At 38.4% G+C, this 22,627-nt stretch overlaps 2 protein-coding genes across 10 annotated transcripts in view; one reads left to right on the forward strand and one right to left on the reverse strand.

Annotated features, from left to right (window-relative positions):
* The window catches only part of METTL21A (methyltransferase 21A, HSPA lysine), a 46,668-nt gene that overhangs the window by 5,322 nt on the left and 18,719 nt on the right, over positions 1–22,627 (forward strand). For 3 of the 5 annotated variants that reach the window (XM_050752660.1, XM_050752657.1, XM_050752659.1), the window contains exon 4: positions 8,403–10,402. The exons of 1 other annotated variant lie outside the window; for it this stretch is intronic. In XM_050752660.1, the coding sequence (XP_050608617.1) occupies positions 8,403–8,800 (398 nt within the window). In that variant the 3' untranslated portion in view covers positions 8,801–10,402. Of the gene's footprint in view, positions 1–1,532; positions 2,337–8,402; positions 10,403–22,627 lie in introns of those variants that run through there. One more of the 5 variants, XM_050752661.1, reaches the window with a different exon arrangement.
* Positions 15,827–22,627, reverse strand: part of CREB1 (cAMP responsive element binding protein 1) — a 78,484-nt gene continuing 71,683 nt past the window's right edge. For 3 of the 5 annotated variants that reach the window (XM_050752652.1, XM_050752651.1, XM_050752654.1), the window contains one exon: positions 15,827–22,324. In XM_050752652.1, coding sequence (XP_050608609.1) covers positions 22,180–22,324 — 145 coding nt within the window. In that variant the 3' untranslated portion in view covers positions 15,827–22,179. The remainder of the gene's footprint in view (positions 22,325–22,627) is intronic. The other 2 variants (XR_007718419.1, XR_007718418.1) reach the window with 1 other exon arrangement.

A 22,627-nucleotide genomic window follows, 5' to 3' on the forward strand; every position in this document is an offset into this window, starting at 1 on the left:
TTCCATATTGTCACCTGGTGCTCTTGTTAAAATGCAGATTCTGATTTGGCAGGGCTGGACTAGGGCCTGGGAACCTGCATTTCTAACAAGCAGTAGAAATGTCAGTAGTGATGCCGACACTGCTGGTTCTCAGACCACACTCGGGTAGGAAGGATCCAGGATTCTAGAGTATTCTAAACCCATCACATTGTCTACAGATATTTGAGGACCAGCTAAAGCCCCTCTTTTGTTTTGCCTGTTTTCCAGAAACCCAATTCTTTTTCACTATTCCTTTTTCTGCTTAGCTGTTACTTTCCAAAATTCGACAGGGAGCATGGGCAGGGGTGGTGGTTAAAAGTCTGTATAAATTGACGGAGATGTCCGTCCTCTTCGACCACAGCACTTAAGTCATCAATGAAGCCCTGGCTGGTACACTGCCTTTTATTCTTTTCAGGTGAGCCTTATAACATCCCCGTGTATGTTAGGTATTATTTTTAATTTTCATTTTTCAAACAAAGCTGGAATTCTGGGAGATTAAGCTACTTTCTGAAGTCCTGATCCCTGGAGATCTGGGACTCAAAACCAGGCTTGTTAGACACAGTTAGTTATTTTATTTTATTTATTTATTTATTTTTTGAGATGGAGTCTCACTCTGTTGCCCAGGCTGTAGTGCAATGGCACGATCTCGGCTCACTGCAGCCTCTACCTCCTGGGTTCAAGCGATTCTCCTGACTCAACTTCCTGAGTAGCTGGGACTACAGGCGCGTGCCACCATGCCCGGCTAATTTTTTGTTTTGGTAGAGACGGGGTTTTACCATGTTGGCCAGGCTGGTCTTGAACTCCTGACCTCAGGTGATCTGCCCACCTTGGCCTCCCAAAGTGCTGAGATTACAGGAGTGAGCCACTGCGCCTGGCCTATTTTATTTTTTTTCTGTAATTCCAACTTCTCTCTCTGCTGATAGGAGAAGAGTTGCATAAGGGGAAATGAAGTGTCTTCTGTTTCCTCCTGACAACCAGGGCTTCATGCAAAAACTATTGGCTGGTGTATAGACATGTTAGTGTAGCAAAGTGCATAGGCTTAGTTATACTTGGTTTTGACTTTTCTTTTCATTCTTACTAGTTTTGTGACCTTGGGCAAGTTGCTTAACCTCTAAACATTGATTACCCCATCTGTACACTGTGCATAATAGTAATATTTACTCCACAGTGAGGAACCAATGAGATGTGTGTATAACATCTGCTGGCTCATTGAGTGACACAAAGGAAATGCTCCACGCGTGTTGATTGCTTTCTGAGTACTGCTTTTTCTGATCTAGCAGTCTGGATCTCTGAGGTTGGGAAAGTCAGAATATGGTATTTCAGATACCACCATGAAGCAAAGCATGCTTCATGGCCAGGCTACACTGTGGCCTTGTGGAGTCCTTTCCTGCCCCACTGCAAAGGGTTAATTTCTGCCTTCTTTTCCCCATAGTGCTTGGAATACCCCGCCTCTATCACAGCTCTGTCACATTTTATTGCAGGCAGGTGTTTCATGTGTCTATCTCTCCTGGCAGGCCAAGGCTCCTGAGGAAAGGGACCATGTTTCATTGTGTGGCCTTGGCCCTTGGACAACACCTACCACTCAATATTTACTCAAATAACTCTGGAATAAGAGATGAACAAACTAGATTGAAGGCTTTTTGAAAATCACGGAAATTTATTCTGATTCAAGCAGCAGAGACAGAGAAATAATTTTTAAAATTATGAAAATATTTTTGTTATAAAACTGATGTAACTCTATTACAAAAATAAGCTTAAAGAAAAGGGAAAAAAACTCACCAGTGATTCGAATTATTCATGACTCTGCAACATAGTTACCATTAGTATTTTGGTGTGTTTTGTCTCCATCTGTATTTTTAATCATTGTTGTAATTATGATTATATATATGTGAATATATATGTCTGTGGATGTGTGTGTGTGTTGTGTATCTGTATACACACACCTATACAAATGATGTTTTCACATTATGTCATAAGCATTTCTCTGCTACTGTATGATTTTCATACTCACTATCTGTAGTCACTACAAAGTATTAGGCTGGAGAAGTTTTGCTGTTGGAGCCTGAGGGTAACAAGATGTTAATCTCTTCAAAATAGAATCAGTGAGTACTAAAACAGGTAGTGATTTTGAAATATCAGGAAGAGATTAATTATTCTTTTAGAAGGAGCTTCCCTTTTTGTAACCGTAGTCATTTATTCCTGAATTTGGGGAGAACCCACCACAAGCCTGGCGGTCCACTGGTTGGAGCAGTAAACAGGCTGGCAGGTGTCCCTGGAAGCTTACGTTCTGAGTTTAGTGGGTAGAGGTAAAGAAAGAACACACACACACACACACACAAAAGCAGTGCTATGTAGATATTTATATAGGGTGATGAGACTTTCCTGTTAAACCAGCTGCTAATTCCTGAGCAGTTCCTGTGTTCTGAGGACTGTGCATTTCACCCTTTCATTCTCACAGTGACCCTGCATGGTAAGTAGGCCTTACCTACTTATAGCACCCTTCCATTGGTGAAAGGAAGGCTGCTTGGAGGGTAAGTAACTTGCCTGAGGTCACAAAGCTAATGGATTGTGCTTAGAATTTGAATCCAATCTGACTCTCAAACCCTGGTTCTTAGTTTGAAAATCTCCCTGGCCTTAATGCTACTTGGAACTATATAGTAGTCCCCCCTCATCTGTGATCACTTTCCCCGGCTTCAGTTACCCACTGTCAGCCTTGGTCTGAAAACACGTGACTAGAGTATGATATTTTGAGAGAGAGAGAGAGAGAGAGAGAGAGAGAGAGAGACCACATTCACATACCTTTTGTTGTTGTTTTTGAGACGGAGTCTCACTCTGTCACCCAGGCTAGAGTGCAGTGATGCGATCTCGGCTCACTTCAACCTCTGCCCGCTCCCTCCCACCCCCCACCCCCGTTCAAGCAATTCTCCTGCCTTAGCCTCTTGAGTAGCTGGCATTACAGGCACCTGCCACCATGCCAGGCTAATTTTGTTTTGTATTTTTAGTAGAGATGGGATTTCACTGTCTTGGCCAGGCTGGTCTTGAACTCCTGACCTTGTGATCTACCCATAACTTTTATTATGGTATATTGTTATAATTATCCTGCTTCATTATTTATTGTTTATCTCTTACTGTGCCTAATGTAGAAATTAAACTTTACCATAGGTGTATACATATCGGAAAAACATCTTATATACAGGGTTTGTTACTATCTGTGGTTTCAGGCATCCACTGGGGGTCTTGGAACATATCCCTTGCAGATAACAGGGAACTGCTGTATCCATAGAATAAAAACACCCCATCTTGAAGATAGGAGGATTCTGTAAATTGGGATGGGGTCAGGGAATCTGAACTTTAAAAGCTTCCCATGTGATTTGATGCCCAGCCAAGCCTGTGGACCACTGTCTTGAAATATAATGCTCAAGAAGATCCTATCTTCAACTTTTCTGTAATTCGAGTGCAAATCTCAGCTGAACTTTTGGCTTGTGTGTTTAACTGAAAGCTGGATATCTGTCCCTGGCTATTTCCCAGCACCTCAAATGGTATCTGTTTACACCCAAACTCTTCTCTTTCTAAACTCGTTCTTCTTCCTTTATTCTGAGTTGGCATCGCCTTCCAAGTAGTCACTGCCCCCTCAACTCCTTGACTCCCCTTCTACCTCCCCTACCCCTTGGAGTCCCACTGATTCTGTCTTTTAACTGTTTCCTGGATCTATCTCTCTCTGTCCCCTCCCACTGCCTGGCTTGAGCTCTCATCATCTGTCACCTGCCTGCATGACCACATCACTCTTTCACCTGGCCTATCTGCCTCTGTTTGTCTTTTTAAACCTACTTTCTCAATAGCTGTTAGAGTGGCCCATCTAAAATGCAAAATCGATGGCATGACCTGTGCTTGAACGCTTCTTTGGCTTCCCACTGCCTGCCTGCAGGCTAAATCCCAGCTGTCTTAGTAAGGCTTTGTTATCTCATCCTGTCTGACTCTTCAGCCTCACTTTTTCTCAGCAAGATTGCAGTGCATGAAGTTCCTGGACACACATCCTGCTCTGGCCTGTCCCATCTGCCTTGGATGCCCTTTCTTCACACCTTTCCCTTGGTTCATGCCTCATCTTTTAAGTGTAAGCTCAGATTTCCCTTCCTTTGGGAATTTTTCTTTGACCTCTGCTCCTCTTGAAGAATTTCTCCTTTGTAATTTCCTATGCACACTCATGCTTCTATTATTTTTCTTCCCACACGGCATCACAACTGTGTTTATGTGTCTCTCCCGTGTGAGACTTTGAGTTCTGGGTAAGGACTTTCTTCCTCATCTTTGTATCTCTAGCACATAGTATGTGCTTGAATGTTTGCATAAATAAGGTGTTATAAAACTAAAACAAAAAGTGCTGACATGTTTATACATTCTTTTCCCATTACTAATTGACAGCATACTGTGTTGTCTTATTGGGTCAGTTTCCATTAGTCTTTTCTGAACTAAATACTGTCTCACCCTCCTTACCCAGCATAAATCTCACGGGCAGTCATTTTATCACCATCTTCATGTACGGTTGACACCGACACCCTGCCTTTCCTTGCTTCAAAACAAGCCAGGTTAACTGCAGCCTTCCACTGTCCCCAGTCTGTGCCTCTGTGGCTGAGAGGGGCTGAAGGAAATGCTGCTGCTGGGTTTCACTGTATTTTTTTTTTTTTTTTTAATAGGAAGTTTTACTCTTGTCGCCCAGGCTGGAATACAGTGGAGTGATCTTGACTCACTGCAACCTCTGCCTCCCAGGTTCAAGCCATTCTCCTGCCTCAGTTTCCTGAGTAGCTGGGATTAGAGGCGCCTGCCACCACACCTGGATAATTTTTTTGTATTTTTGGTAGAGACAGTTGGCCAGGCTGGTCTCGAACTCCTGACCTCAGGTGATCCACCCATCTTGGCCTCCCAAAGTGCTGAGATTACAGGTGTGAGCCACCGCACCCAGCCAGATATTCTATTTTTAAAAAAACATCTTACTGCCTATCTCTCACTTGAATGTAAGTTGTGTGAGGGGAGAGGTTTCTGTCCTGTGGCTGATGGTAGTCATTCAGATATGTGTGGAATTACAGGGAGTGGTCAACTGACATTAAGATCCTATTCGGACTTCTGGAATACCTACCAGATTAGAAGTAGTCTTTGAAATGCCTGGGACAGACATTAGAGAAGGCCTTTATGAGCTGGTAAAATGAATACTGAGGTGATGAGCAGATGACTCAGTCACTCCAATATTGCCTGCAGAGTGCTCTGTGTACTGTTAAGAAATTTCAGAGATACAGTTCTAATTCAAACCCTGGAAAAGGCTGTCTGCATTTTTTTTTTTTTTTTAAGAGATAGGGTCTCGCTCTGTTGCCCAGGCTGGAGTGCAGTGGCATGACCATGGCTCATTTCTCACATGAAAAAATACCAAAAATAGGGAAGGCCTGTTTCGTGAGGTTAAAATTTTAAAAAAGAATGATACGGCTGGGTATAGTGGCTCAGGCCTATAATCCCAGCACTTTGGGAGGCCAAGACAGGTGGATTGCTTGAGCCCAGGGGTTGGAGGCCAGCCTGGACAACATGGCAAAACCCTCTCTGTATATTTCTAAAAAAAAAAAAAAAAATCATAGAAGAGAGAAATTGGCTATTAAGAAATCCCAGTCCACCTCTCCTTAGGCTGTTATGAAGCAGCCAATCTATATGTGTTTATGTAATACATATATAATCACTGAAAAATTACTGAATTGTATGACAGTAATGTAAGTGAAAATACTTGTTCTTTAAGTGCTAAGTTAAAGTTGCTCTTTTTTTTTTTTCCTTTTTTTTTTTTTTAAGACGGAGTCTCACTGGGTTGCCAGGCTGGAGTGCAGTGGTGCGATCTCAGCTCACTGCAACCTCCGCCTCCAGGGTTCAAGCAATTCTCCTGCTTCAGCCTCCTGAGTGGCTGGGACTACAGGCGTGCGCCACCACTCCCAGCTAATTTTTTTGTATTTTTAGTAGAGATGGGGTTTCACCATGTTGGTCAGGATGGTCTTGATCTCTTGACCATCGTGATCCGCCTGCCTCGGCCTCCCAAAGTGCTGGGATTACAGGCATGAGCCACTGTGCCTGGCCTAAAGTTGTTCTTTAAGTGCAGCCTTGACCTCCTGGGCTCCAGAGATCCTCCCACCTCAGCCTCCTGAATAGTGCCACCATGCCTGGCTAATTTTTTAATTTTTTGTGGAGATGGAGTCTCTCTATGTTGTCAGGACTGGTCTTGAACTCCTGGGCTCAGGTGATGCTACTGCCTCAGCCTCCCAGAGGGCTCGGATTACAGGTGTGAGCCACTTGGCCTGGCTGTCTGCAATTTTTATTGTCAGAAGAGATGAAAACTATCATTGAAATCTGCCCATTGGGCAATACACTGTCTAGCAATGAATGGTCAAAGTGGTAGGTTCAGGCTTCTAAAATTCAACAACTTGAGCATTTTCATCAGTATCTCATACTAGGACTGTAAATTTCAAATTGAATTACTGCCCTAATTTATGTGTCAAGATAAGAAACACTGAGTTTCAGCTGCCACTGAAATAGTGCTTACTACAGCTAGTCTGGAATCTTGTGGGAAGATTACCTATGAAGATTACAAACTGAAGAAGGATGCAAATGGAAAGAATTTTATGAAAGATTGAAATATAATTTTAAATTTCAGAATTTCTGGGGCCAGAAGTAAAGAGTATTACACGTATTATATCTTTCCTACAACGTAGAGAAGGTGGATCCAACCTGATCTTATGTGCTTGTTCCACCTTAAGGTTGTCTCTTACCCATATTGGTTCAAAAAAAAGGATCTTTTTGTCAACAATCCATAAGAAACAGTTTAACTTTCTACACTGTGTGTAGAAACTTAGCATTAAGAACAAGCATTTTAACTTACAGTACTGTAATATACTTAAGTAATTTTTAAGCTTACTATTTTTCAATAACTATATACAGAAAACATGTAAGTTGGCTGCTTCATAACAACCTAAGGAGAAGTGGACTGGGATTTCTTAGTAGCCCATTTATTTCTTCCATGATTCTTTTTAAAACTAACCTTACAAAACAGCCTTTCCCTGTTTTTGGTATCTTGTCCTCTTTGCAATAACAGTCTGCTCCCAGATTTTTTTTTTTTTTTTTGAGACCGAGTGTTGCTCTGTTGCCCAGGCTGGAGTGTATTGGCATAATAACAGTTCACTGCAGCCTCAACCTTCCACGCTCACATGATATCCCACCCGTGCCTCCTGAGTAGCTAGGACCACAGGTGTGCACTGTGCTTAATTAAAAACAAAAATTATTTGTAGAGATGGAGTCCCCTGTATTACCCAGGCAGGTCTTGAACTCCTGGGCTCAAGGGCTTCTCCCACCTCAGCCTCCCTAAGTGCTGAGATTACAGGCATGAGCCACCATACCTGGCCTGCTCCCAGATTTTTCATTCTTGGATTCCATGTTACCCTGCGGCCAACTGACTTAAAGATAATGACCTTTGGGAGGCTGAGGCGGGCGGATCATGAGGTCAGGAGATGGAGACCATCCTGGCTAACATGGTGAAACCCCGTCTCTATAAAAATACAAAAAACTAGCCGGGCGAGGTGGCAGGCACCTGTAGTCCCAGCTACTCGGGAGGCTGAGGCAGGAGAATGGCGTGAACCCGGGAGGCAGAGCTTGCAGTGAGCCGAGATCGCGCCACTGCACTCCAGCCTGGGTGACAGAGCAAGACGCTGTCTGAAAAAAAAAAAAAAAAAAAAAAAAAAAAAAAAAAGATAATGACCTAATGAATAAAGTATGGGCCAGCTCTGTTGGCAGAATTCAGAAGCATCAGCCGTGTCACTGCTTAATTCTGCATTTTTTTTTTTTTTTGAGATGGAGTTTTGTTCTTGTCACCTAGGCTGAAGTGCAGTGGCGAGATCTCAGCTCTGCAACCTCCATCTCCCAAGTTCAAGCGATTCCCCTGCCTCAGCCTCCCGAATAGCTGGGATTACAGGTACCCGCCACCATGCCTGGCTAGTTTTGTATTTTTAGTTGGCCATGTTGGCCAGGCTGATCTCCAACTCCTGACCTCAGGTGATCTGCCCGCCTTGGCCTCCCAAAGTGCTGGGATTAAAGGCATGAGCCACCGTACCCAGCCAATTCTGCAATTTATGGGCACAATTTTAGCAAATAGCAGGTATGTCAGAGGGAAATCCAGAGTCACTTTTGCCAGTAGTTAGTGCAAAAGGAGTTATGAGTCATTTTTCTATTGCAGCTGTCCATGAAAGGCATGATTGATATTCTGCGTATCAGATGCAATATTTAAGAGACACTCTACATTTAACTTGACCCCCTCTCTACCTAACAGAGCTGTACTGATGTGCACATCACTTTTTCTTTGTCCCACATTGTAGGTGCTCATGTGACTATCACGGATCGAAAAGTAGCATTAGAATTTCTTAAATCAAACGTTCAAGCCAACTTACCTCCTCATATCCAACCCAAAACTGTTGTTAAGGAGCTGACTTGGGGACAGAATTTGGGGAGTTTTTCTCCTGGAGAATTTGACCTGATACTTGGAGCTGATATCATATATTTAGAAGAAACATTCACAGATCTTCTTCAAACACTGGAACATCTCTGTAGCAATCACTCCGTGATTCTTTTAGCATGCCGAATTCGCTATGAACGGGATAACAACTTCTTAGCAATGCTGGAGAGGCAATTTACTGTGAGAAAGGTTCACTATGATCCTGAAAAAGATGTACATATTTACGAAGCACAGAAGAGAAACCAGAAGGAGGACTTATAATTGGCTATAATTTATAAGAATGCTGTCATTGAGTGTGTCACTTAAGGTCTTAGACTGCAAATCTAAACATATTTAATGAAATGTCTTACTGTACAAAAAGTCTAAAGCAAAGGTTCTCAGGGGAGAAAGCACATGTGCAGTTTTAAAACAAAGCAGTGCTTTGTCCCATTGCTATGAGTTTTAGTCATATTTACTCACACTGAAATCCAATTAACATTAAAGGATTAAGTGTGAGATTTTGGTTTATGCTATTTCTGTATCTCATACTACTCCCTCTTAATAAAGTTTCCACTGATGACATGAAGGCTGGTATAAAGATGTCTTTAAATGAGCAAGCTTTCTTTGGTAAGATTAAATCTTAACAAATTATTTTTAAAACCTTCTGATATATACAATGTTTAGCCAAGTTTTCTAATTTTCTGGATGTAAAACAAAAGGTTTAACATACATTCCTTGAGCTGTTAGTGCTATTGAAACCTTTTGCCCTGTTTAGATCCTAAAAACTTTTAGTTGGTTGAGTAGGATATGAGTTTTTTTGAGTCTCATATCATACTTTTTGCCTTAATTTCAGGTTTATATATGTTAATAAAGGAATTAAATAAAAATGAAATTTCAGTTACTTTTTGAAAGCACCTGAAATCTGGCTGGGTGCGGTGGCTCATGCCTGAAATCCCACCACTTTGGGAGGCTGAGGTGGGCAGATCACCTGAGGTCAGGAGTTCAAAAACAGCCTGGCCAACATGGTGAAACCCCATCTCTACTAAAAATACAAAAATTAGCTGGGCGTGGTGGCAGGCGCCTGTAATCCCAGCTACTTGGGAGGCTGAGGCAGGAGAATCACTTGAACCTGGGAGGCAGAGGTTGCAGTGAGCTGAGATTGCACCATTGTACTCCAGCCTGGGGGACAAGAGCAAGACTCCATCTCAAAAAAAAAAAAAAAGCACCTGAAATCTTGAATAGGTTGTCTATTTCAAGTCAAAAGCTGAGGTTTTCCCCTTCTGCTTTACCCTTGCTCAAATGTCTTAATGCAGTTCTTTCCCGAGCTTTCCTTGCTTCCTTAACAATGCATAGGATGACATTAGAAGTTTTAAATCTCATCCCTCCCTGAGAGGTTAGCTTCCCACATATAAGCTCCTTTTGTATTGTACTTGTAATTGCTCATTCAACATTAGTATTGCCCCATAGAGTGTAAGCTTCTTGAGGGTCAAGAATGCTTCTGCCTCTTCCATTGTTGCTTCCCGAGTACCTTCTGTATATTTCATAACCAAATAATGAAAAAGATATATTCCATTTAAAGGACATTGACTTTGGGTTAAATGATTGTTATACTGTTTGATGATTATCTTTGATACACTTTGACATCTCACATACACACAAACTTTTCTTTTTACAATGCAAACGTTTAAACAATAGCTTAACTTTAGACTGCAAGAATATTATAATCTCAATATGGTATTTGGTACTAGAAATAGATTTCTTTTATAAAATCTTAAAAACAGGACGTTCTCTTCCTTTTGATCCCAGAGGTGAAAATATTCAGTATGTTGTTTTCTACATATATTGATATAGCAGTTTCACTTTAATAAAGATGGATTAAAAGTTGTGAGCATTCTGTGATATACTAGTTCAACACAATTCTAATACACATGAAATGGAAATACCCATTGCTTACTGAATCCATAAAATGTCAGTGCTGCACCATGAATATGAAAGATTGTTTAAAACAAAGCCTGGCAGTATCACCAACACTATAATGACAAGCCAGTCCCACTTAGGTATGTTATCGGAAATGCATATATTAGTTAGAGTTCAGTTTCTTTAAGATCCATAACTTTGGAGATGGGTGTTAACATGGATGGGGCAGGGTGGGTTAGAGGTGGGAGCTTCAATAATATGCCTGGGTGATCTACCAAATGAGGTAAGCTATTATTGGGTTGTTTTCCATTTTCATAAAACATTAATCAGAAAAATTTGAAAGCAGCTTTTTTCCTTTGACCTACAAATTAGAAGCACAGGCAAGAAAAAACAAAAATCATCAGAAATAGTTAGGTTGTCCAAGTGAAAAATCAAGTGATTTTCTTGGCTTGGGGCTTAGAATGTTGTTGCAGGTCAGGTTCCCTGGGGAAATAGACTCAAAGATTGAGATTAGGGTGTGAAAAGTTTAAATGGGGATGCTTTCTCCAAGATCAATATTCTGACCTTGGAAAGCAGACAGACTGGGAAAGAGGAAGAAATTGGGCTGGATGTAGTCAGGAAAGTCCTCAGCTAATTCTTTAGAGTTGAGATGGTCCTGCAGTTAAGCCGTAATTGAGGCAGGTGATGGTCCTTTATGACCCTGCGTGGACTGGTGGATACAAGGGTCATAACGTGAAGCTGAAGACAGTACTGGAGAGGGAGTCTGTTGGGAGCCATCAGCCATCAACATTCCCAGAAGCTGGGGAAATGAGTGTTTCAGGTGTGTGTGTGTGACAGAGAGCGAGCGAGAGCGTATCTGGGCAGCACACCACAGTGTCCACTATCAATGTCAGTGAAGTTGGGATGTATTTTTTACTTAAATATTTTATCCCATAAATGCACATTTTAAGTGTGCTTGTTTTGTCCTCAAGTTAAAGATAGAAACCTAATCCAAACCTATTTTACTAAGTCTTGATTCTCACATTGCCCAATTTCTTTAAACAGTTATGCATTTAAATAATCCAGTGGGTGTCACTAACTTTTCCCCCAATTAATACCAAATACTGCTGCCAAGATGCTATGTTAAAATGTATGTATGATACAAGGTTCTTGGAATCCCACTCTAAAGAATGCTGTTTTCCAAGTAGATTATCACTTAAAGGGTAGCTTGCTTTAGTTCATGGTAGATAGCCTGGATACCATCTTCAAATAGTAGTTATCAAAATGCTTTTATCTGTTAACACTAGATTGCAAACTCGGCAGAATAACATTATTTGGAATGTTTTATCTTAGCAAATACAATTTATGCTCCTAGAAGGCAAGGATGATAGCACATGTCCATATATCGTTTTTTTTTTTTTTGAGATGGAGTTTTGCTTGTTACCCAGGCTGGAGTGGAGTACAGTGGCGTGATCTTGGCTCACTGCAGCCTCTGCCTCCTGGGTTCAGGCGATTCTTCCGCTTCAGCCTCCTGAGTAGCTGGGATTACAGGTGCCCGCCACCACGCCCAGCTAATTTTTTGTATTTTTAGTAGAGATGGGGTTTTAATTATATTGGCCAGACTGGTCTTGAATTCTTGACCTCGTGATCCACCCACCTCAGCCTCCCAAAGTGCAGGGATTACAGGTGTGAGCCACCATGCCTGACCTTATATTCTGTATTTCAGGTGGTAACATGGTGCCCTGTTCATAAAGGGAGTTCACACTGACTCATGAAAAATACACATTCTTTTACAGATGAGTTACCATATGCCTAATTTATGTGCTTTATTTCTCCTTGCCCAAGGTATAGGAGAAATAAATTTGCAGGAATATTAAAGTATCGAGGCATACTCTGAATAACAAAATTACCATAATGTAAAAGATTCACAAAGATTCACCTCCAATAATAATACCATTTAATTGCTGTTTATGGCAAGCATTTACTGCCAATTCTTTAAAAATGAACAAAAATAAAATTTTAAAGTACTTAAAAAAAATCACTATATAATGTACCCCAGTACTGTTAAGTGGCCCTAGGTATAGGACTTCACTTAATAGTTGCTAAAACAGACTTGTAATTTGTGTTAGTGTTAGACAAACAGTCACAACCTCACTGCTCCCCAGAATGTCTCTCTAGAGAGAAGTAGCTTTCTCAAAGTCTTTAACACGAATGTAGTAAGTGAGTATAGAGAACCCTGCTCTGGGAAACTGGAGACTTTTATTGTCTTAGCACTGACATAAACAGCATGACACCGGATAGTCCTTAGTTCTGTTTTACCTTAAAACGTGAAGATTTTTTTTTTTTTTTTTTTGAGACAGGAGCCTTGCTCTGTCGCCCAGGCTGGAGTGCAATGGCACAATCTCGGCTCACTGCAACCTCTGCCTCCCGGGTTTAAGCGATTCTCCTGCCTCAACTTCCCAAGTAGCTGGGATTACAGGCGCCTGCCACCATACCTGGCTAATTTTTATATTTTTTTAGTAGAGACGGGGTTTCACCATGTTGGTCAGGCTGGTCTCAAATTCCTAACCTCAGGTGATCTGCTCGCCTCTGCCTTGGTCTCCCCAAGTGCTGGGATTACAGGTGTGAGCCACGGCACAAGGCCCAACTTGAAGATTTAATTGTTAGCTCTTTCTGCTCTAAAATCATGTTACACCTTTCCTTCTACAACCAGAGAGGAGTTAAACATTTAGTAACACTAGAAAAGATGGCATATTGAAAACGTGTTTCTTTGCTGAGAACAGTTGTTTCTGAGGATGAGATTAGAAAGAAAACAGTATTAACAGAGATGAGAAAAGGAAAGTCTTATTAAAGTCTGTGCCACTTCTAATTTTAATTCCAGAAAAAAATGCCTAGACTGTAAAGTTTGACATCAAAATAGTAATCAACATAACTTAATAAAAATTGCTTAGCAGATACCTAATAATCATTAGGAAACAATATCCAAATATGAAGAAAACCATAATTCAGAAATAACTTTTACTTCTCAGTATTCTGGAGATGTAACTTGTGTAGACCTAGTTACCAACCTGTGTATATCTGTAACAGTAAAAAATTTCAAACAGCCAAATGTCCCCAAAAGAGGGTACTGGTTAAACTATATCTGTACAATGACAGCTGTTTATAAGCCACTGTTTGTAGCTACCTTTTGTGTAAAAAAGGGAGGGAGGAGGAGAGAACATACATTATATTTGTGTATATATGCACAGACTGTCATGAAAAACATAACACAGAAAACTGCTTCTTACAGTTTGCCCTTTTGCATGTTCCATTTTTTTTACAAGTGTACATATTTCATAAAGTTTGAAAATAATGAGGACATTATAAAGCAAAAATTTATAGGTGAAATATTATAAGGGCCTAGTACCCAGAATATATAAGGAACTTAGAACCCAACAATAAAATTTCAGTGAACAAAGGACTTGAACAGACATTTCTCCAAAGAAGATACACAGGTGGCCAAACACAAGAAAAGATGCTCTACATCATTAGTAATCAGGGAAATGCAAATCAAAACCACAATGAGAGACCACACCCATGAGGATGGCTATAATTTTTTGAATGGCAAAATAAGTGTTGATGAAGGTGTGGAGAAATTGGAACCCTCATACGTCAATGGTGGAAGGTAAAATGGTACAGCGGCTGAGGGAAAGTTTGACAGTTCCTCAAAAAGTTAAATGTACAATTTCAATATGACCCAGCAACTCCACTCCCAGGTATATACCCCAAATAATTGAAAACAGGGACTCAAATACTTGTACAGGAACATTCATAACAGCACTATGAACATTAGCGAAACGATAGAAACAACTCAGCTGGATGAATCGATAAACTTATGGTACATATCCACAATGGTATACTTACTATAAAAAGTATACTTAGCTATAAAAAGGAATGAAGTACTGCAAACATGCTACAATGGATCAACCTCAACAACACGTTAAAGAAGCTAGACCAAAAAAGTAATACACATATTGTATGATTCTCACATGAAATATCTGGATGTAAATCCATAGAAATAGGAAGCAGATTGGTGGTTGCCAGGGACAAGTGGGGAGGAGAAAATGGAGAGTAACGGGGCTTTATTTTGGAGTGATGAGAATGTTTTGGAGCTAGATAGAAGTGGTGGTTGTACACCATTGTGGATGTACTGCCACTTAATCGTTCACTTAAAAAGTTAATTTTGTTATGTGAATTGCATCTTAATTAAAAGCAAGGATAACATTCAATCCTGGACATTATCCTTCCTTTCCATTTGGTGTCAGGCCCCTGTTAGAATTCTCGTCCGGTTTGGTCAGTGCACTTAAGATGTGGAGAAATTAGAATGCACAGTTAAGAGGGAGGATAAAACTGATTAAGGTAGTGCTTTTCTAGGTTTCCCCTAAACAATTTAACAGGTGGATAGTGGCACCACTTACAAGATGGAAAAAACAGCTGAAGGAAGATTTGGGGGAGAAGTTAAGAGTTTTATCTTGGGCCTGTGTTTTGCAACCAGAGTGTAAAAGACATGTTAACTCTTCAGTGGAGAAGCACTAAAACTAGAAATGGATCAGAATTTTCTCTTTGGATGTGACTTCTCAAGGATGGTCTTGTCACTTCAGTGCCTGGTCAAATGACAATGAAGATGGGCAATCTTTTCCTGAAGGTCCAAGCACCTGAACATGGCAGGGTGACCTCAGATTCTGATATGCTCAGAACAACCCTGGTTCATGCCTATTGTCCCCCATGTAATTAATACCACTCTCAAAAATGTCTCATTTTGTGCAATAAATTATGTAATCATTGTCGTAGAAAATAAATGAAATTAATTAATCCTTCCAATACAATGGCAGGTATAGCAGGCTTGAACACATCTTGACAGTGAAGAAACATATGAATATGCAGCTGCTTATTTTCAGATGTCTCAGAACTTATTTCAGAAGTTAATAGTCTAAGAGGTAATTTTATTATTCTTACATCTTAAGCAAAGATTAACCATATCCCTTCCCCTTTCCTTCCAATTTATATGATCAGAGTTTTAGAATTGCAAGGGGACCTAAGAAGGTATATATTCTTATTGTCCTTTCAGTGAACACATGTGTTTTATGACATCAGAGACAGCTGGTCACATGTCTCCATTGGTCATTTCGACAGTAACATCTCCAAATCCACAAATAGGCACTGTTCAATCTTACTGAAAAACAGGTTTTGTCCTGAAAATTAGGGATCCAGTAACTGAAGGTATGTTCTTGTTGTCTGAATTAGTTTTGTTGCCTTCCATCACAAGCTTGTAATATATTGTAACTTTAAGTCCAATAAAACATGGCTTCACTCTACTAGCAAAAAAACCCAACAAAATATCAAGAGATCCCATTCCCAAAAAAGAGACTTACAGAGTTTTTAAAAGCATGTTTATGTGACTGCACATAAATGTTTGTGTAAAAAGAGCATTGACAGTTGATACCACAAAGATTACAGTAAGAAAAAGCACTTTATGACAATATTTCACAAATTCACAAGGATCACTTTAATATACAAAGCAACTGCTACCATTCTGAACACAAAGCAGCTATTATGTACATAGTGTTAATAAAATGCATTGTAACTCAGTACATTTTTTTCTTTACACATAAAGCACAAAAAGATTTAGGTAAAATTAAAACAGGGATGTTCTAGAATGTAGGGAATTTTATTAGAAACGTATTTCCCTCATTATTTATTTATTATTTCAACTCCAATAGAAACATCAGAGTTAAAAATCAATACCCTGTTTTGTGCTGACAGTTTTGGGGGAAGTCTTTACCCCAGTCCTCAAGGAAAAAACAAAAAGCCAAACACCTTTCTAGGAACTTCCCTGATTATTTTGCTTTTAAAAAGTTTCAAGTGATATATCTGGGTTAGAAATAATTCCTTTTGTAGGGAGTGGGGGAGTTACAACTGACATGTGGACAAATCAGTCAAGGACAACTTTACATGGAAAACTGCTAACTAGCACTCTTTGTTGCCACCCCTAATAAATCTATACTCAAAAAAATGTTGACAAATTATTTCCCACTTTTAATATAAATAATTTTATTACATACACAAATTGGAGTGGCACTTGGATAAAAATACATCTATAAAGCATTTACCAATTCAATTTTAAAAACATAAGAAAATAAAACCTCCCAAACACAATGATAGATCATTTCACTTGGCCAACAAACATAAAATCATTATTTGCAGAGATTTTCTTCCTTCCCTACCAATTTTTAAACTATCTCAGATTTACTCTCACATCTCTGAGATGCTTCTCAGACAAAAGCTTCGAAATGCCATACTTCTATAGGCAAGTAATGTTAGGTCAAATGTGAATTTCCTACTCTTTGATAATTTTCAAAGACATTTCCAGAAGATTGTTCATTTCCTTTTACTTGCTGGTGAGAATAATTAAAAATGTATCATGTCATACCCAGCTGGGACCTGCACCCACCGTACCAGAATGCAGACAGGTCAGTATTTTCTTTCTGTGCTAAAACTGCCTGTTTATAATATCAACTTGCATCACCGGCTTTGTTCTATTTTATTTATATATTTTTAAAATTTTTCTTTTTTTAAAAAATAAATTTCAAGCTAAAACACCTGAAATATAATCCCTCCATTCAAACGTTATCTGGTCCCTCTTAAAGTCGGTCTGCCCCCTGAGGACACATACAAAGGCTTAAGCTACATTCACTAATCAATAAGAACTTATCATAAGCAGATGAGACAGATGGAACTTCAGCACCCTGTTTATTTGAAAATTTTCCATACTGACTCAGCTTCATGATATGTTCAGCCCCTCAAAGATTAATGCTCTCCTAGCCATTGATTCTACAATGTCAAGGAAACCAGTTCCTAGTACATACAGTGACTGTGTAGTCAACTTAATAGTCAACATTATTACATTAAGAATATTCAAGATGTATGTAAGCCACCCAACAAAAAGTTCTAGTTGTGCTTTGTACAACTGAGTGAACAAATTTATCTCACAACTCTTCACCTTCAGGCTTACTATGCACACTTTACTTTATCCTTCCTCATCTGCAATCAGTCAAATTTAGGCAGCATTTCTTTGATGTTAACAAAGCCATTAAAAATGAAAATAATTCAGTAAAATGATTACATGTGGTCTCTGTGAAGACAATTGCTCTAAAAAGTCTTGTACTATTCTAGACAAATTAGTGGACATTTTGACATACTATGTACAGTATTAATGTGATGAGGATAAAGTCTCATTAAAAATTGAAAATAAGTATTATTCACTTGAGTTATTTTGCCTTCAGTCTTTATCCAAGATGAAAAAGAATACAACAAGGTTTGAGCCCGTCTTTTAATTAACTGGGCTAGTCATATCTAATTTCCTGATGTTCTTCTTTTACAGCTGTTTTTAAGGCTAGCTTTTAGGTGCTAAAATATTTTAATTAATGAAAAACTTCCATTTAAAAAGTCACATGATTTGAAGAGAGGAGAAAGACTAAAAAGTTGAGAATTACTTATGAGGGAATTTCTTAAGTTGCTAATACCCAAACTGGGTCATTTTAAAAAGTGCAAGTTACACCAGACATTTACAAAGGACAGAATGTAAATATATTCCAAATAAATATACAACTTTTCTATTAGGTCCATGGGGGAAAAATATACCAACAGCTTTCAGGGCTACAAAGGCAACAAAAATAAAGCCTCTTGAAAATAACTGAAAAGGTATGTAACACTATTCTAAAACCAACTTTAATTCAAGATCTTAACTTTAAGATATATTAGCCCTATTTAATCCTGCAAAATGAAGCAACCGTGATCTTCAAAATAAACAGAGACCAATTTCTGGTAATAGCTGACTATAGCTGATCATAGAATTAAAAACTTGTTAAATATGAAAAGAAATCTAGATTGAAGTCACTTCAAGTAAGTAAAAGCATCCTGGTTTAAACAAACATATTTCCTCCTAAGCCTTTGTATGATTCCACATGTCACTCCAAAAGGTCAAAATGATAGTAGGGATTTGTCCTGAGAGACAAACTTCAGCCAGATGACATCTGATGGAATAGGCTGCCTGACTGGTATTGTGCTTTCAGAGACTAGCACTGCTGCTGACCTACTGTCAAAACACATTTTCTGACAAAACCCCTGCTCAAATGAAATGCCAAAATTCCTCCCCCAGGATGATTTTTGAAAAAATCAGTGGTTCCTTTAAAAAGCTATCTTCAAAATGTTCTTACCACTGTTATAGCTGCCACAGACAAATCATAAAAACCAAATACTTTTGGGGGAGATGCTTTCAAGTGACTAGTAACATATTTAAAAGTATCAAGCCAAAGAAAACTAATAAAAAATAAAATACTTGGAAAAAGATTAGAAGATAAAATCAATTGTTGAGTGCTGGAGTAATGCAGTCATAGAAACTACCAGAAGGGATGCAACAGAACACACAAAAATGTAAAATTTCATCTGACCTCAATATACTATAATACTCAGCATTCCTGACTTAAGAGCTCTCAGAGCTTTAGATTATATACTGTATGTATATATATATATATGTACACATATATTATACAAATGCCACCCCCCCCAATAATATCTAAATGAAGAGAGCACCTATGACAATATTATGGTTGCCAATATGGTACTTGAGTTTGAAAAATAATGAACTTAAAATTGTATCTGATAGCAATTATTTAATAATGAACACACTGGATCTAGCCCTTTCTAAGCCACTTTTCAGTTAAACACTATCAAAGCTTGAAAACTCATAAGAGTAATATATCAAAAATAAACCCCTCCCCACTTCATTTTTATTAGAGTTAATCTGTCCTATAGATAAAAGTGCCACATGGCCCTATATTTGCAAAGTGAGCAATACGAAACTTGCTATTTTCTAGGCAAATCAGTAGCATATATACAAATTCCTATGATGACATTTTTATTCCCTTTTGGCCAATATAAAGAGAAAAACATTTATTACTGGTAATGTGGCCACATATGTTCTTGGCTACAAGGTTTTTAAAAATTATGTCATTTTCTTAATAAAGATTCTCAAAGTTTCATGCTTACAAACAAACCTCCCCACCATTCTTGCATTAAAAAAAGAAAAAACCTGCACAAAAGATGCTTGATTTTTATCTTTATAAACTGAAATCTTCAAGTCTCACCAAAGGTCTAAAACAGATTTAGCAACAGGATACATTTCTCACCTCACCATTAAGTAACTGACTTCAAAACCAGTGCAGTCATCCTCAAGGTATGAAGGACAAGGTCTTTATAACTTATAAATTCATCCAGCTCACATGAATGTGATTGCCTTGATTTATCAGGGACTAAGAGGGCCACCAACTTCCCAGTAAGTAGAAAGCCTCAACTTTGGGAAAAAAGCTTTAGAGAATACAAACTGCTAAACATCAGGCAATTTTTCATTTATAACACTTATGACATTCAAAATGTTCAATTCGACATTTTGACTCAATAAATAATTCCAACTTGTGAACATACTGTGACTTTGCTTGATTTCTGTTAAACCAGTTTTTAAAAATGACATATCTATGCTGTTACACAATTTTTATGCTATAACTTTCCCCATTAGCTCAGCAGGACAAACATCAAACTTTATAGTTGTTTGAAAGCCTTCTTGAGAATCTGGTGAACTGTCCAAACATAAAGACTAAATCACTCAATTCTTAGAATGATGCTCCTTCATAAACTCTGTTCATCCTTGAAAAAAGACAATGGTTTGTTACAAACAAAAATATACCATTTACAAATGTAATTAAAATCTTACTTTTTAAAATGGATCTAGCAATTAACACTTAAATCTTCATATTTTGTTATTAAACAAGTTTGACTTTCTTAAATAACTCTTGACTAAATAAAAAACATTAGTTTTCTAAGTGTCTCAACTCTTTTTTAAAAGGAATTTCCTTCCCAAATGAGAAATTTTTTTATTTTTATTTTTTGAGACAGAGTCTCACTCTTGTCGCCCAGGCTGGAGTGCAATGGTGCTATCTCGGCTCACTGCAACCTCTGCCTCCCAGGTTCAAGCGACTCTGCTGCCTCAACCTCCCGAGTAGCTGGGATTACAGGCGACCGCCACCAGGCCCGGCTAATTTTTTTGTTTTTAGTAGAGATGGGGTTTCACCATGTTGGCTGGGCTGGTCTTGAACTCCTGACCTCAGGTGATCCACCCACCTTGGCCTCCCAAAGTGCTGGGATTACAGGCGTGAGCCACTGCGCCCGGCCCCAAATGAGAAATTATAATCTAATATTATGTCAGTTTCCAATTTTTAAAATTCACCTTAGTCTTTTTTTTTTTTTTTAAAGAGTAACTGTTAGATTTATCAAGCTTAGTGAATAAAATGAGTAATAATTAAAAGTGGTATTGAAAACAATATGATATACACAAATACAGACTTTTAATCAGGAATTAAAATTATAAAATGACAAAGGCTATACAGCATATTGGAAAGCTAAAGCAGAACTAATAACTACTCTTTTTACAAGAGAACAAAAAATGTTTTGTAAGAATGACAATCCAAATATTGCAGTACAGCAGTCATTCAAATATGTCTGGAAATAACTTCCCTTGTGCACATCTAACACTGTACTTTTTATATCCTTACAACTTCTTTCATTTAAAAAATTCAGTAGAGATTCTCTGTTAAATTGTTAATATGGAAAAGATTTAAAATCAGTATTTTTCTACAACATGTAACATTTCATAAACAAATATATATCACTGCTTTATTTGACATCTTGAAGGCTTTCTTGGTGGTGGTATAATGTAAGTGCAATGGGCAACAGTAAATTAGAAATATCTTTTTATGTAAATGAGTGACAATATAAATATTTTTGAAGGTGAGGACAATAACATTTATTTAAAAATCTTGTTATATAACTCAAGGGATTGGTTTACTGATCAGCATTTTACTAAGGATTTAGTACTAACTAAAATATGCTTTGTACTTTTATTTACTTTGATTTAAAATTCAAATACCATGCTTTTTCGTTCAGTTGGTTACTTCTTTTAATGTATTCAAAAATGTTGAACACATACAGAACTGAATTAAGAAGCAACAACTGTCCTATGGAAGAGCTGTATTAGTACAGAATGCTTTTAAGAACCAAGGACAAATTTTCAGTATTGAAGAAGAGAACATACATAGAAAGCACTCCAAATTCATTTCTAATTCCTTCAATACCATACTAAAGTTCTTTTTAGAGGGTATTTCTCTTAACAGTTTTACATAATTCACAATGAGAATGTGAAAACATGTCAATTTGGCAATCAACACTTCTTCATTGCACCTTACTTACTTTATGCATGAGGCCCACACATTACTTCAGCTCAAGAGGCTGGGGTAATTCTGTCCCTAAGGCAATCAAGGAGCTCAGCACAAACCTTGAAATCATTTTAAAAAAGATTTTCTTTTCCTCATTTCTCCCATCAATTTACAAGTAAACAAATTATTACTTCTTGAGGAGGGTGGGGGTTGAAAAGCAGAAGTCTCTTCATGATTCCTGGCGTTGAAAATTTCTTGAGGGGAGAAGTGGAGGCAGGTGTTGGAACATTCACAGTTTAATGCAAAAGCACAAATGAATGAAATTCTGTAGTTGCTTTCAGGCAGTTTTGCGCATAGAAAAAAAGAAATGTTTAGAAAATAAAATGTTTATTTTGTCTTTCAGGTTGTGGCCAAGCCAGTCCATTTTCCACCTTAACAGGTGAAAATTTAAATCCCAAATTAATCTGATTTGTGGCAGTAAAGGTCCTTAAGTGCTTTTAGCTCCTCAATCAATGTCTTGTTTTGATTTTCAAGCACTGCCACTCTGTTTTCTAAACATTTCACATATTCTTTCTTCTTTCTACGACACTCTCGAGCTGCTTCCCTACAAGCAAAAGATGGGAAAAATAATGCAAATGATTTCCACATATTTATTTTGGATTACCTTTTTTTTTTTTCTTTTTTAAAGAAATAGCTCACAGCAACCAACATTTTAGTATATATTAAGAATTGGAAAAGATATACAGAATGACTTGGAAATTACCTTATATTAAAAATTTTAATCTGGCCAGGCGTTGTAGCTCACGCCTGTAATCCCAGCACTTTGGGGGGCCAAGGCAGAGGGGGATCACCTGAGGTCAGGAGGTCAAGATCAGCCTGGCCAACATGGCGAAACCCCTCTCTACTA

This window comes from Macaca thibetana, chromosome 12 (assembly GCF_024542745.1).
Source record: "Macaca thibetana thibetana isolate TM-01 chromosome 12, ASM2454274v1, whole genome shotgun sequence".
NCBI lineage: Eukaryota > Metazoa > Chordata > Mammalia > Primates > Cercopithecidae > Macaca > Macaca thibetana.